General features: G+C 46.0%; 1 protein-coding gene across 1 annotated transcript; it reads right to left on the reverse strand.

Annotated features, from left to right (window-relative positions):
• Positions 1 to 676: 676 nt before the first annotated feature.
• On the reverse strand, positions 677 to 4,558 carry LOC138350060 (uncharacterized). Its single transcript, XM_069300342.1, has one exon. It carries the CDS (start codon positions 4,556 to 4,558, stop codon positions 677 to 679), a length of 3,882 nt encoding a protein of 1,293 aa, XP_069156443.1.
• Positions 4,559 to 13,196: the final 8,638 nt, after the last annotated feature.

Consider the following 13,196-nt stretch of genomic DNA (forward strand, 5'->3'; position numbering starts at 1 on the left):
CCATACTCATCCTTTGAGCGGTAGCCCATACTCATCCTGTGAGCGATAGCCCATACTCATCCTGTGAGCGATAGCCCATGCTCATCCTTTGAGCGATAGCCCATACTCATCCTGTGAGCGGTAGCCCATACTCATCCTGTGAGCGGTAGCCCATACTCATCCTGTGAGCGGTAGCCCATGCTCATCCTGTGAGCGATAGCCCATACTCATCCTGTGAGCGGTAGCCCATACTCATCCTGTGAGCGGTAGCCCATACTCATCCTGTGAGCGGTAGCCCATGCTCATCCTGTGAGCGGTAGCCCATACTCATCCTGTGAGCGATAGCCCATACTCATCTTGTGAGCGGTAGCGCATACTCATCCTGTGAGCGATAGCCCATACTCATCTTGTGAGCGGTAGCGCATACTCATCCTGTGAGCGGTAGCCCATACTCATCTTGTGAGCGGTAGCGCATACTCATCCTGTGAGCGGTAGTTTATTGTGTTTATTATTAAACTCAAACGTTCAAAATTTAACATGAATCCTGTTTTTCCTTAGATTCTTTTATAAGGAGCACGGATAAAAATATTTGAATATTTTTAAAAAGTGGCTTCGAAATTTAGTGTTTCAGATCCAAAGTCTCATGATAACTCTCACATTATCCATAGTCGAAACCAAAATCCCACAAGAGTTTCTTTCATTCAAAGAGTCGTGCAAGGCGTGCAAGGCGAGCAAGACGTGCAAGGCGTGCAAGACGTGCAAGGCGAGCAAGGCGTGCAAGGCGAGCAAGACGTGCAAGGCGTGCAAGACGTGCAAGGCGAGCAAGGCGTGCAAGGCGAGCAAGACGTGCAAGGCGAGCAAGGCGTGCAAGACGTGCAAGGCGAGCAAGGCGTGCAAGGCGAGCAAGACGTGCAAGGCGTGCAAGGCGTGCAAGGCGAGCAAGACGTGCAAGGCGTGCAAAGCATGCAAGGCGAGCAAGACGTGCAAGGCGAGCAAGGCGAGCAAGACGTGCAAGGCGAGCAAGACGTGCAAGGCGTGCAAGACGAGCAAGGCGAGCAAGGCGTGCAAGACGTGCAAGGCGTGCAAGGCGAGCAAGGCGTGCAAGGCGAGCAAGGCGTGCAAGGCGAGCAAGGCGTGCAAGGCGAGCAAGACGTGCAAGGCGAGCAAGGCGTGCAAGGCGAGCAAGACGTGCAAGGCGTGCAAGACGTGCAAGGCGAGCAAGGCGTGCAAGACGTGCAAGGCGAGCAAGGCGTGCAAGGCGAGCAAGGCGTGCAAGGCGAGCAAGACGTGTAAGGCGAGCAAGACGTGCAAGGCGAGCAAGACGTGCAAGGCGTGCAAGACGTGCAAGGCGAGCAAGGCGTGCAAGGCGTGCAAGACGTACAAGGCGAGCAAGGCGTGCAAGGCGAGCAAGGCGTGCAAGGCGAGCAAGACGTGCAAGGCGAGCAAGACGTGCAAGGCGAGCAAGACGTGCAAGGCGAGCAAGACGTGCGAGGCGAGCAAGGCGTGCAAGGCGAGCAAGACGTGCAAGGCGTGCAAGACGTGCAAGGCGAGCAAGGCGTGCAAGACGTGCAAGGCGAGCAAGGCGTGCAAGGCGAGCAAGACGTGCAAGGCGTGCAAGACGTGCAAGGCGAGCAAGGCGTGCAAGGCGAGCAAGACGTACAAGGCGAGCAAGGCGTGCAAGGCGTGCAAGGCGAGCAAGACGTGCAAGGCGAGCAAGACGTGCAAGGCGAGCAAGGCGAGCAAGACGTGCAAGGCGTGCAAGACGTGCAAGGCGAGCAAGACGTGCAAGACGTACAAGGCGAGCAAGACGTGCAAGGCGAGCAAGGCGTGCAAGGCGAGCAAGGCGTGCAAGGCGTGCAAGGCGAGCAAGGCGAGCAAGGCGAGCAAGACGTGCAAGGCGAGCAAGACGTGCAAGGCGAGCAAGACGTGCAAGGCGAGCAAGACGTGCAAGGCGAGCAAGGCGAGCAAGACGTGCAAGGCGAGCAAGACGTGCAAGGCGAGCAAGGCGTGCAAGGCGTGCAAGGCGAGCAAGACGTGCAAGGCGAGCAAGACGTGCAAGGCGAGCAAGGCGAGCAAGGCGAGCAAGACGTGCAAGGCGTGCAAGGCGAGCAAGGCGAGCAAGACGTGCAAGGCGAGCAAGACGTGCAAGGCGTGCAAGGCGAGCAAGACGTGCAAGGCGTGCAAGGCGAGCAAGACGTGCAAGGCGAGCAAGGCGTGCAAGGCGAGCAAGGCGTGCAAGGCGAGCAAGACGTGCAAGGCGAGCAAGACGTGCAAGGCGAGCAAGGTGTGCAAGGCGAGCAAGACGTGCAAGGCGTGCAAGGCGAGCAAGACGTGCAAGGCGAGCAAGACGTGCAAGGCGTGCAAGACGTGCAAGGCGAGCAAGGCGAGCAAGATGTGCAAGGCGTGCAAGGCGAGCAAGACGTGCAAGGCGAGCAAGACGTGCAAGGCGTGCAAGGCGAGCAAGACGTGCAAGGCGAGCAAGGCGTGCAAGGCGAGCAAGACGTGCAAGGCGAGCAAGACGTGCAAGGCGAGCAAGACGTGCAAGGCGTGCAAGGCGAGCAAGACGTGCAAGGCGAGCAGGGCGTGCAAGGCGAGCAAGACGTGCAAGGCGAGCAAGACGTGCAAGGCGAGCAAGACGTGCAAGGCGTGCAAGACGTGCAAGGCGAGCAAGACTTGCAAGACGTGAAAGGCGAGCAAGACGTGCAAGGCGAGCAAGACGTGCAAGGCGAGCAAGACGTGCAAGGCGAGCAAGACGTGCAAGACGTGCAAGGCGAGCAAGACGTGCAAGACGTGCAAGACGTGCAAGACGTGCAAGGCGAGCAAGACGTGCAAGACGTGCAAGGCGAGCAAGACGTGCAAGGCGAGCAAGGCGAGCAAGGCGAGCAAGACGTGCAAGGCGAGCAAGACGTGCAAGACGTGCAAGGCGAGCAAGACGTGCAAGGCGAGCAAGGCGAGCAAGACGTGCAAGACGTGCAAGGCGAGCAAGACGTGCAAGGCGTGCAAGACGTGCAAGGCGAGCAAGACGTGCAAGACGTACAAGGCGAGCAAGACGTGCAAGGCGTGCAAGGCGTGCAAGGCGAGCAAGGCGAGCAAGGCGAGCAAGACGTGCAAGGCGAGCAAGACGTGCAAGGCGAGCAAGACGTGCAAGACGTGCAAGGCGAGCAAGACGTGCAAGGCGAGCAAGGCGAGCAAGACGTGCAAGGCGAGCAAGGCGTGCAAGGCGAGCAAGACGTGCAAGGCGAGCAAGACGTGCAAGGCGAGCAAGGCGAGCAAGACGTGCAAGGCGTGCAAGGCGAGCAAGGCGAGCAAGACGTGCAAAGCGAGCAAGACGTGCAAGGCGTGCAAGGCGAGCAAGACGTGCAAGGCGTGCAAGGCGAGCAAGGCGAGCAAGACGTGCAAGGCGAGCAAGGCGTGCAAGGCGAGCAAGGCGTGCAAGGCGAGCAAGACGTGCAAGGCGAGCAAGACGTGCAAGGCGAGCAAGGCGAGCAAGGCGTGCAAGGCGAGCAAGACGTGCAAGGCGTGCAAGGCGAGCAAGACGTGCAAGGCGAGCAAGACGTGCAAGGCGTGCAAGACGTGCAAGGCGAGCAAGACGTGCAAGGCGTGCAAGACGTGCAAGGCGAGCAAGACGTGCAAGGCGTGCAAGGCGAGCAAGACGTGCAAGGCGAGCAAGTCGTGCAAGGCGTGCAAGGCGAGCAAGACGTGCAAGGCGAGCAAGGCGTGCAAGGCGAGCAAGACGTGCAAGGCGAGCAAGACGTGCAAGGCGAGCAAGACGTGCAAGGCGTGCAAGGCGAGCAAGACGTGCAAGGCGAGCAAGGCGTGCAAGGCGAGCAAGACGTGCAAGGCGAGCAAGGCGTGCAAGACGTGCAAGGCGAGCAAGACGTGCAAGACGTGCAAGGCGAGCAAGACGTGCAAGGCGAGCAAGGCGTGCAAGGCGAGCAAGACGTGCAAGGCGAGCAAGACGTGCAAGGCGAGCAAGACGTGCAAGGCGAGCAAGACGTGCAAGGCGAGCAAGACGTGCAAGGCGAGCAAGACGTGCAAGGCGTGCAAGACGTGAAAGGCGAGCAAGGCGAGCAAGACGTGCAAGGCGAGCAAGACGTGCAAGGCGAGCAAGACGTGCAAGGCGAGCAAGACGTGCAAGGCGAGCAAGGCGTGCAAGGCGAGCAAGACGTGCAAGGCGAGCAAGACGTGCAAGGCGTGCAAGGCGAGCAAGACGTGCAAGGCGAGCAAGACGTGCAAGACGTGCAAGGCGAGCAAGACGTGCAAGGCGAGCAAGACGTGCAAGGCGAGCAAGGCGTGCAAGGCGAGCAAGACGTGCAAGGCGAGCAAGACGTGCAAGGCGAGCAAGACGTGCAAGGCGAGCAAGGCGTGCAAGGCGAGCAAGACGTGCAAGGCGAGCAAGGCGTGCAAGGCGAGCAAGACGTGCAAGGCGTGCAAGACGTGCAAGGCGAGCAAGACGTGCAAGGCGAGCAAGACGTGCAAGGCGAGCAAGACGTGCAAGGCGAGCAAGGCGAGCAAGGCGTGCAAGGCGAGCAAGACGTGCAAGGCGAGCAAGGCGAGCAAAGAGATACAGTGTGCACATTCAGTAACGAGAAACTGACCGTCAATAATGTGTTTACAGTCATGATCGCTAAATGACATAATTGTTCCAGTTATCTTAACCTGTCCACATTGTACCACAGTTGTCTTAACCTGTCCACATTGTACCACAGTTATCTTAACCTGTCCACATTGTACCACAGTTGTCTTAACCTGTCCACATTGTACCACAGTTATCTTAACCTGTCCACATTGTACCACAGTTGTCTTAACCTGTCCACATTGTACCACAGTTATCTTAACCTGTCTACATTGTGCCACAGTTATCTTAAACCGTCCACATTGTACCACAGTTATCTTAAACTGTCCACATTGTACCACAGTTATCTTAACCTGTCCACATTATACCACAGTTATCTTAAACCGTCCACATTGTATCACAGTTATCTTAAACTGTCCACATTGTACCACAGTTATCTTAAACCGTCCACATTGTACCACAGTTGTCTTAACCTGTCCACATTGTACCACAGTTATCTTAACCTGTCCACATTGTACCACAGTTATCTTAAACCGTCCACATTGTACCACAGTTATCTTAAACTGTCTACATTGTACCACAGTTATCTTAAACTGTCCACATTGTACTGGTTATCTTAACCTGTTCACATTGTACCACAGTTATCTTAACCTGTCCACGCTGTACCACAGTTGTCTTAACCTGTCCACATTGTACTACAGTTATCTTAAACCGTCCACATTGTACCACAGTTGTCTTAACCTGTCCACATTGTACCACAGTTATCTTAACCTGTCTACATTGTGCCACAGTTATCTTAAACCGTCCACATTGTACCACAGTTATCTTAAACTGTCCACATTGTACCACAGTTATCTTAACCTGTCCACATTATACCACAGTTATCTTAAACCGTCCACATTGTATCACAGTTATCTTAAACTGTCCACATTGTACCACAGTTATCTTAAACCGTCCACATTGTACCACAGTTGTCTTAACCTGTCCACATTGTACCACAGTTATCTTAACCTGTCCACATTGTACCACAGTTATCTTAAACCGTCCACATTGTACCACAGTTATCTTAAACTGTCTACATTGTACCACAGTTATCTTAAACTGTCCACATTGTACTGGTTATCTTAACCTGTTCACATTGTACCACAGTTATCTTAACCTGTCCACGCTGTACCACAGTTGTCTTAACCTGTCCACATTGTACTACAGTTATCTTAAACCGTCCACATTGTACCACAGTTGTCTTAACCTGTCCACATTGTACCACAGTTATCTTAAACCGTCCACATTGTACCACAGTTATCTTAACCTGTCCACATTGTACCACAGTTATCTTAACCTGTCCACATTGTACCACAGTTATCTTAAACCGTCCACATTGTACCACACATTGTACCACCTGGAATGTCGTAAAGGACAGGGAAATTAAGAAGACTTTGACAAGGCCACATACAGATATCATAAGGACTTCCAACCCATTCGCCGTGCTGGAGGACGAATGCTGTGTGAAGACAGTAGCAGTAGAAGTCTAAGAAACAAAATAAACGAATTAAATGCTCTTGACTGTACAGAAAAAGTAGATATTATTGCACTTACCGAAACGTGGATGAATGTAGAAAATAGAGAACTGTTAGCTGAATATCAAATAAATGTATTTAAACTATTTCATACAGATAGATATATTAAACGAGGAGGGGGAGTAGCCATATATGTTAGGGAAAATTTGAAATGTAGTCTCAAAGAGGGAATCAAAACTGAGCCACACACAGAAACTATTTGGATACAATTAAACGAAAAAGCAAATAATCTTATAATAGGAGTTATATATATAGGCCACCAAATTTAGACAGAATGGAAGCAAAGCATCTATGGGGTGAGATATCTAGAGCATCTAGGTCTAAAAGTATGTCATGGGTGACTTTAATTTTAGTGGAATAAACTGGATTAACAGAACACGGAATAACGAAGCAGAAGATTTGATCAGACACAACACATTAAGGAACCAACGAGGGAAAATAATATTTTAGATTTAGTGTTAACTAACAGGGAAACACAGATTAATGACATAGAAATCAGGAGTGAACGTGGGAACAGTGATCACAAAGAAATCAGATTTAGCATAGAGTGGAATAGATCTGTGTTACGGACCCGAGCCCAGCGTCCGAGCACGGAGCAGTGACGACCGCGCCATCCGTGGGTCAGCTCACGAAACTCCCTCCAAATGGACGACGCCATCTAGTGAGGACGGGATATACCGGCCACAGGGGCTGGTTTCCCGTCTTAATCAGCTCGTGACATAGCCGCTGCTGACCTCTGGTGAGGTGACGCTTAGACAGCAACGCCATCTATGGAGTGGATAGGTGGGCATTTGCGTCTAAGCCTGTAAGTGAGGTGTCCTAGAGTGTGACCAGTACTGATGACGTGTCTGATTACAGAGTCGACCTGGGACTGCTGAATCGGACGGTGGATCAGTCTACCCGAGGCAGCCAGAGTCTCTCCAAGTGTTTGCTGCAGAAGCTGTGAGTCACCTCCCCGGATGAACACTGTTGTGTTAGCCTGCCTGTGAGGTGGCAGAACCAGGGATTGTCGTACCCGGGGCTGACTGGTGGAGAAGACTAGCCACTGGGGTGTTGTGGTGAGGAGAGTGATCTGTGGAATCACACGAGGCTCCTGCCTAGGGCTCGCGACCCTAGTATCGATCGTGGAGTGGCCTACGCAGCGTAACTGATTGGAACCTGCCAGCTACAGGCTGGATTTGTAGTTGAAGGCCTCCACGACGGTGCACCCAGTGGGACTGTGATTTGGCTGGCCTGTGGCCGGGGTAGACTCGTCTAGAGAATCTAAGGATTCATCGTGAGGCCACAAGAAGAGAACCAGAGCTAAGCATCGTTGAGCACCGTGAACCATCCTGAGTCTTCGGAGGAAGACGAGTTATTGTAAATAATAAGTGTAGTATATATATATATATATATATATATATATATATATATATATATATATATATATATATATATATATATATACTGTTTATATGTTTATTTATGGTGGTGGTGTAATAATATATTTAAGTTTAGTGCCTTTGCCTCCCTTCCCCTTTATTTTACTTGCGTTACGGAACACACCCCTTGAAAGCCACTACTAACTTGGGGCCGGGTACCCAATCTCTAATAACATCAGAGAAAGAACCCAGTTGCGACCCAATAGGGCCGTAACAATCTACAGAAGAAAATTCTTTTAAAGTACCTGATTTTCGTAAAGCTAATTTCAATATCATCAGAAATTTTTGGGGGCAAATAGATTGGAAAGTCTTGGGCATAGGGGGGGGGGGAGGGCCGGTCTTGGAGCAAGACGTGAACTCAGCGATGTGTGATGTAAAGGAGGATTTCGATTTGGATTCAACATATAACTTATTTACAAATATTCTAAGCAAAGCACAGGAAAGTAGTATACCTTACAAATTGAATAGATCAAATACAAATGACCCGAAATGGATAACAAAGGATCTGAAAAACCTTGTAGGTAGAAAGAGAGCTTGGCACAAAAGGATTAAGAATGGGGTAGTTAGTTTAGAACAAGAATTTGCACAACTGGCTAGAAATGTTAAAAAAAAAGATAAGGAGAGCAAAAAGAAACTACGAAGTTCGCATAGCAGGCCAAGCAAAGGCAAATCCTACAGGTTTTTTCATTTATATCGAACAAAGATTAGGGAAAGGATAGGTCCATTAAAAACCGAGACAGGTCAGATAACGGATAATGACGAAGAGATGAGTAGTATTTTTAATAAATATTTTGTCTATGTATTTACTAAGGAAGAACTTAACTCTATGCCTTCAGCCGAACAAGTCTATGTGGGTGGAAACGAGGACAGGTTAACTAGTTTAGTAGTTACTAGGGAGAATGTTATTAATCAAATAGTGAAACTCAAACCAAACAAATCCCTGGGGTCGGACGAAATGTTTGCCAAGGTGCTTCAAGAATGCAAAAAAAGAGCTTTGCGAGCCACTGTCTACTATATTTAATAAATCAATAGTCAGGCAGAATGCCAGAGTTATGGAAAGTTGATAATATGATACCAGTTTTTAAGAAAGGAGATAGATCAGAACTAATACAGATAGAAAGAGGAACTAATACAGAGATTCAGGACAGCCATTGAATTAGTTAGGAGCAAGGGAGGAATCCCGATCATATGTGGCATTCATCCAAGAAAGGGAGTGGGAAATGAATGGATGTCGAGGGCATTTGGTGTCAATTGCCGGCTGGAAAGATATTGCAAATCAAATGCAATATCTTTCATAGACAACTGGGAACACTTCTATGGAAGAAATGAAATGTATGCTCGTGATGGGGTGCATCTATCGAGGGCTGGGGTTGTTGCTGTTGCGAACTCATTGGAACCAGTGGTTAGAGGTGTTTGTTTGGGTTTAAACTGTTAGTAGATAGTGGTATGGGAATTGATTTGGAGGAAGGAGGTAATACAAGTATGTGTTCGTGGGAGAAAAGAATTGGCAAAATGATCAGGGAAAGAAAAGGGCCTCAAAACATCAATTCACTTAGGGTATATTACACTAACAGTAGAAGTCTAAGAAATAAAATTAACGAATTAAATGCTCTTGTCTGCACAGAAAAAATAGATATTATTGCACTTACCGAAACGTGGATGAATGTAGAAAATAGAGAACTATTAGCTGAATATCAAATAAATGAATTTAAACTATTTCACACAGATAGATATATTAGACGAGGAGGGGGAGTAGCCATATATGAGTTTACATTCTTGTAAAGCCACTAGTACGCGTAGCGTTTCGGGCAGGTCCTTAACCCTAATTTCCCCGGAATACGACCCCGCCGAATCGTTTAACAACCAGGTACCCATTCACTGTTGGGTGAACAGAGGCTACAGTTAAGGATTGGCGCCCGATCAATCCTCCCCGGCCAGGATTCGAACCCAAGGCAAGGCGCTTGCGAAACGCCAGGCGAGTATCTTACCACTACGCCACGGAGACTGCTATGTTAGGGACAATTTGAAATGTAGTCTCAAAGAGGAAATCAAAACTGAGCCACACACAGAAACTATTTGGATAGAATTAAACGAAAAACCAAATAATATTATAATAGGAGTTATATATAGGCCACCAAACTTAGACAGAATGGAAGCAAAGCATCTATGGGATGAAATATCTAGAGCATCTAGACCTAACAGTATTTATGTCATGGGTGACTTTAATTTTAGTGGAATAAACTGGGTGAACAAAACAGGGAAGAGTGAAGCAGAAGATTTTCTAGAATTAATTGACGATTGCTTTCTTACGCAACACATTAAGGAACCAACACGGGAAAATAATATTTTAGATTTAGTGTTAACTAACAGGGAAACACAAATTAATGACATCGAAATAGGGAGTGAGCTAGGGAACAGTGATCACAAAGTTATCAGATTTAGCATAGAATGGAATAGACCTGTAGGAGAAAATTCTGTTAAAGTGCCAGATTTTCGAAAAGCTGATTTTAATAGCCTAAGAAATTTTTTGGGTCAAATAGATTGGAAAGTCTTGGGTATGGGGTGTGGGCCGGTCTTGGAGCGAGACATGAACCCAGCGATAGGTGACGTAAAAGGGGATTTCGATGTGGATTTAATATATAACTTATTTAAGAATATTCTAAACAAAGCACAGGAACGTAGTATACCATACAAATTTATTTATTTATTTATTTATTTATTTATTTATATATATACAAGAAGGTACATTGGGTTTGTGAGAATACATTGGATAGTACAGTATTTACATTCTTGTAAAGCCACTAGTATGCGCAGCGTTTCGGGCAGGTCCTTAATCTAGCAGATAATTTTAAGTAGGTAATTTCAATCAGAATTGATAAATGAAAGATACATTACAAGAGAAAAATGAGATGAGAGAGATAAGTAAGTATATTAAAGCACATTGTTATATTAAAGCTCTGATTGATTACATTGACAGCTTGATTAGTAATTTAAACAAGATTAATAGATACCATACAGCAGATTGACAGCACATATAAGACAGCAATGATCACAATGGTAAAGATGTTCAGAATGGGTACATAAAGATTGGGAGACTGGGTAGCAAAAGATACAGATAAACAAGATTTATAAACACCATACAATAGAATGGCAGCACATATAAGAAAACAGCAATAATCTCAATGGTAAAGATGTTCAAATTGGGAACATAAAGGTTGGGAGATTGGGTAGCAATAGATACAGTGCAATTTTAAGGCAAAAAGTGAAAAACTATGAAGATGAAATTAGGTACTTTTTAGTATTGATTTTGAATGATGTAAAAGTTGGACAGCTTTTCAATTCAGTAGGGAGTGAGTTCCATAAACTGGGTCCCTTTATTTGCATAGAGTGTTTACACAAATTAAGTTTAACTCTGGGGATATCGAAGAGATATTTATTTCTGGTGTGGTGATAATGGGTCCTATTACATCTGAATAGATCGAATAGAAATCGAAAGATCGAAATTGAATAGATCGAATACTAATGGCCCAAAGTGGATAACAAATAATTTAAAGAACCTTATAGGTGAAAAGAGAGCTTGGTACAAAAGGATTAAGAACGGGGAAGTCAGTTTAGAACAGGAATTCATACAACTGGTTAGAAATGTTAAAAAAGAGATTAGGAAAGCAAAAAGAAACTATGAAGTTCGCATAGCAGAGCAAGCAAAGTCAAATCCTAAAGGTTTTTTTCAGTTATATCGAACTAAGACTAGGGAAAGGATAGGTCTATTAAAATCTGAGACAGGTCAAATAACGAATAATGACAAGGAGATGAGTAGTATTTTTAACAAATATTTTATATCTGTATTTACTAAAGAAGAACTTAACAAGAAGCCTTCAGCCGAACAAGTCTATGTGGGTGGGGATGAGGACAGGTTGACTAGCTTAGCAGTTACCAGGGAGGATGTAATTAAACAATTAGAAAAACTAAAACCAAACAAATCCCCAGGGCCGGATGAAGTGTTTGCCAGGGTTGCTTAAAGAATGCAAAGAGGAGCTTTCCGAGCCACTGTCTAGCATATTTAATAAATCAATAGAGTCAGGCAGAGTGCCAGAGTCATGGAAGGTAGCTAATGTGGTACCAATTTTTAAGAAAGGAGATAGATCACTTGCGTCAAACTATCGGCCAATTAGCCTAACGTCTATTGTGGGAAAGTTACTTGAATCAATAATTGCAAATACAATTCGTCTTCATCTTGAAAAACATAAATTAATTAATGAGTCGCAACATGGTTTTACAAATGGCCGTTCATGTTTAACAAATTTGCTAACTTTTTATTCCAGCATAGTTGAGGCAGTTGATAGTGGTAAGGATTGTGATGTTGTGTACCTTGACTTTAGCAAAGCTTTTGATACAGTGCCACATGAAAGACTAATTAAAAAAATAGAAGCTCATGGTATTGGGGGTGCTATATTAAGTTGGATTAGGGCATGGCTATTCCAAAGGAAACAGAGAGTTAGTATAAATGGGGTTAAGTCAGAGTGGGATAATGTTAGTGGAGTACCTCAGGGCTCTGTCCTGGGACCTCTGTTGTTTATAATATATATATAAATGATTTAGATTCAGGTTTGAGTAGCAACATTTGCAAATTTGCCGATGATACGAAAATCGGTAGGGAAATTAATTCGGAGGAGGACTCACTATCACTTCAAGTTGATCTAGATAGCATAGAATGGAATAGACCAGTAGGAGAAAATTCTGTTAAAGTGCCAGATTTTCGAAAAGCTGATTTTAATAGCCTAAGAAATTTTTTGGGTCAAATTGATTGGAAAGGCTTGGGTATGGGGTGTGGGCCGGTCTTGGAGCGAGACATGAACCCAGCGATAGGTGACTTAAATGGGGATTTCGATGTGGATTCAATATATAACTTATTTAAAAATATTCTAAACAAAGCACAGGAACGTAGTATACCATACAAATTGAATAGATCGTATACTAATGACCCAAAGTGGATAACAAAGAATTTGAAGAACCTTATAGGTAAAAAGAGAGCTTGGTACAAAAGGATTAAAAATGGGGAGGTCACTTTAGAACAGGAATTCGTACAACTGGTTAGAAATGTTAAAAAAGAGATAAGGAAAGCAAAAAGAAACTATGAAGTTCGCATAGCAGGGCAAGCAAAGACAAATCCTAAAGGGTTTTTTCAGTTATATCGTACTAAGACTAGGGAAAGGATAGGTCCATTAAAAACTGAGAGAGGTCAAATAACAGATAGTGATGAAGAGATGAGTAGTATTTTTAATAAATATTTTGTATCTGTATTTACTAAAGAGGAACTTAACAATATGCCTTCAGCCGAACAAGTCTATGTGGGTGGGGACGAGGACAGGTTGACGAGTTTAGCAGTTACCAGGGAGGATGTTCTTAAACAAATAGTAAAACTCAAACCAAACAAATCCCCAGGGCCGGATGAAGTGTTTGCTAGGGTGCTTAAAGAATGCAAAGAGGAGCTTTGTGACCCACTGTCAACCATATTTAATAAATCAATAGAGTCAGGCAGAGTGCCAGAGTTTTGGAAAGTTGCTAATGTGATACCAGTTTTTAAGAAAGGAGATAGATCACTTGCGTCTAACTATCGACCAATTAGCCTAACGTCTATTGTGG

Source organism: Procambarus clarkii, chromosome 43 (genome assembly GCF_040958095.1).
Source record: "Procambarus clarkii isolate CNS0578487 chromosome 43, FALCON_Pclarkii_2.0, whole genome shotgun sequence".
Classification (NCBI taxonomy): domain Eukaryota; kingdom Metazoa; phylum Arthropoda; class Malacostraca; order Decapoda; family Cambaridae; genus Procambarus; species Procambarus clarkii.

Coding starts and splice junctions, on each gene's coding strand:
- LOC138350060 (XM_069300342.1), bottom strand. CDS start 4,558: ATGTGCACACTGTATCTCTTTGCTCGCCTTGCTCGCCTTGCACGTCTT.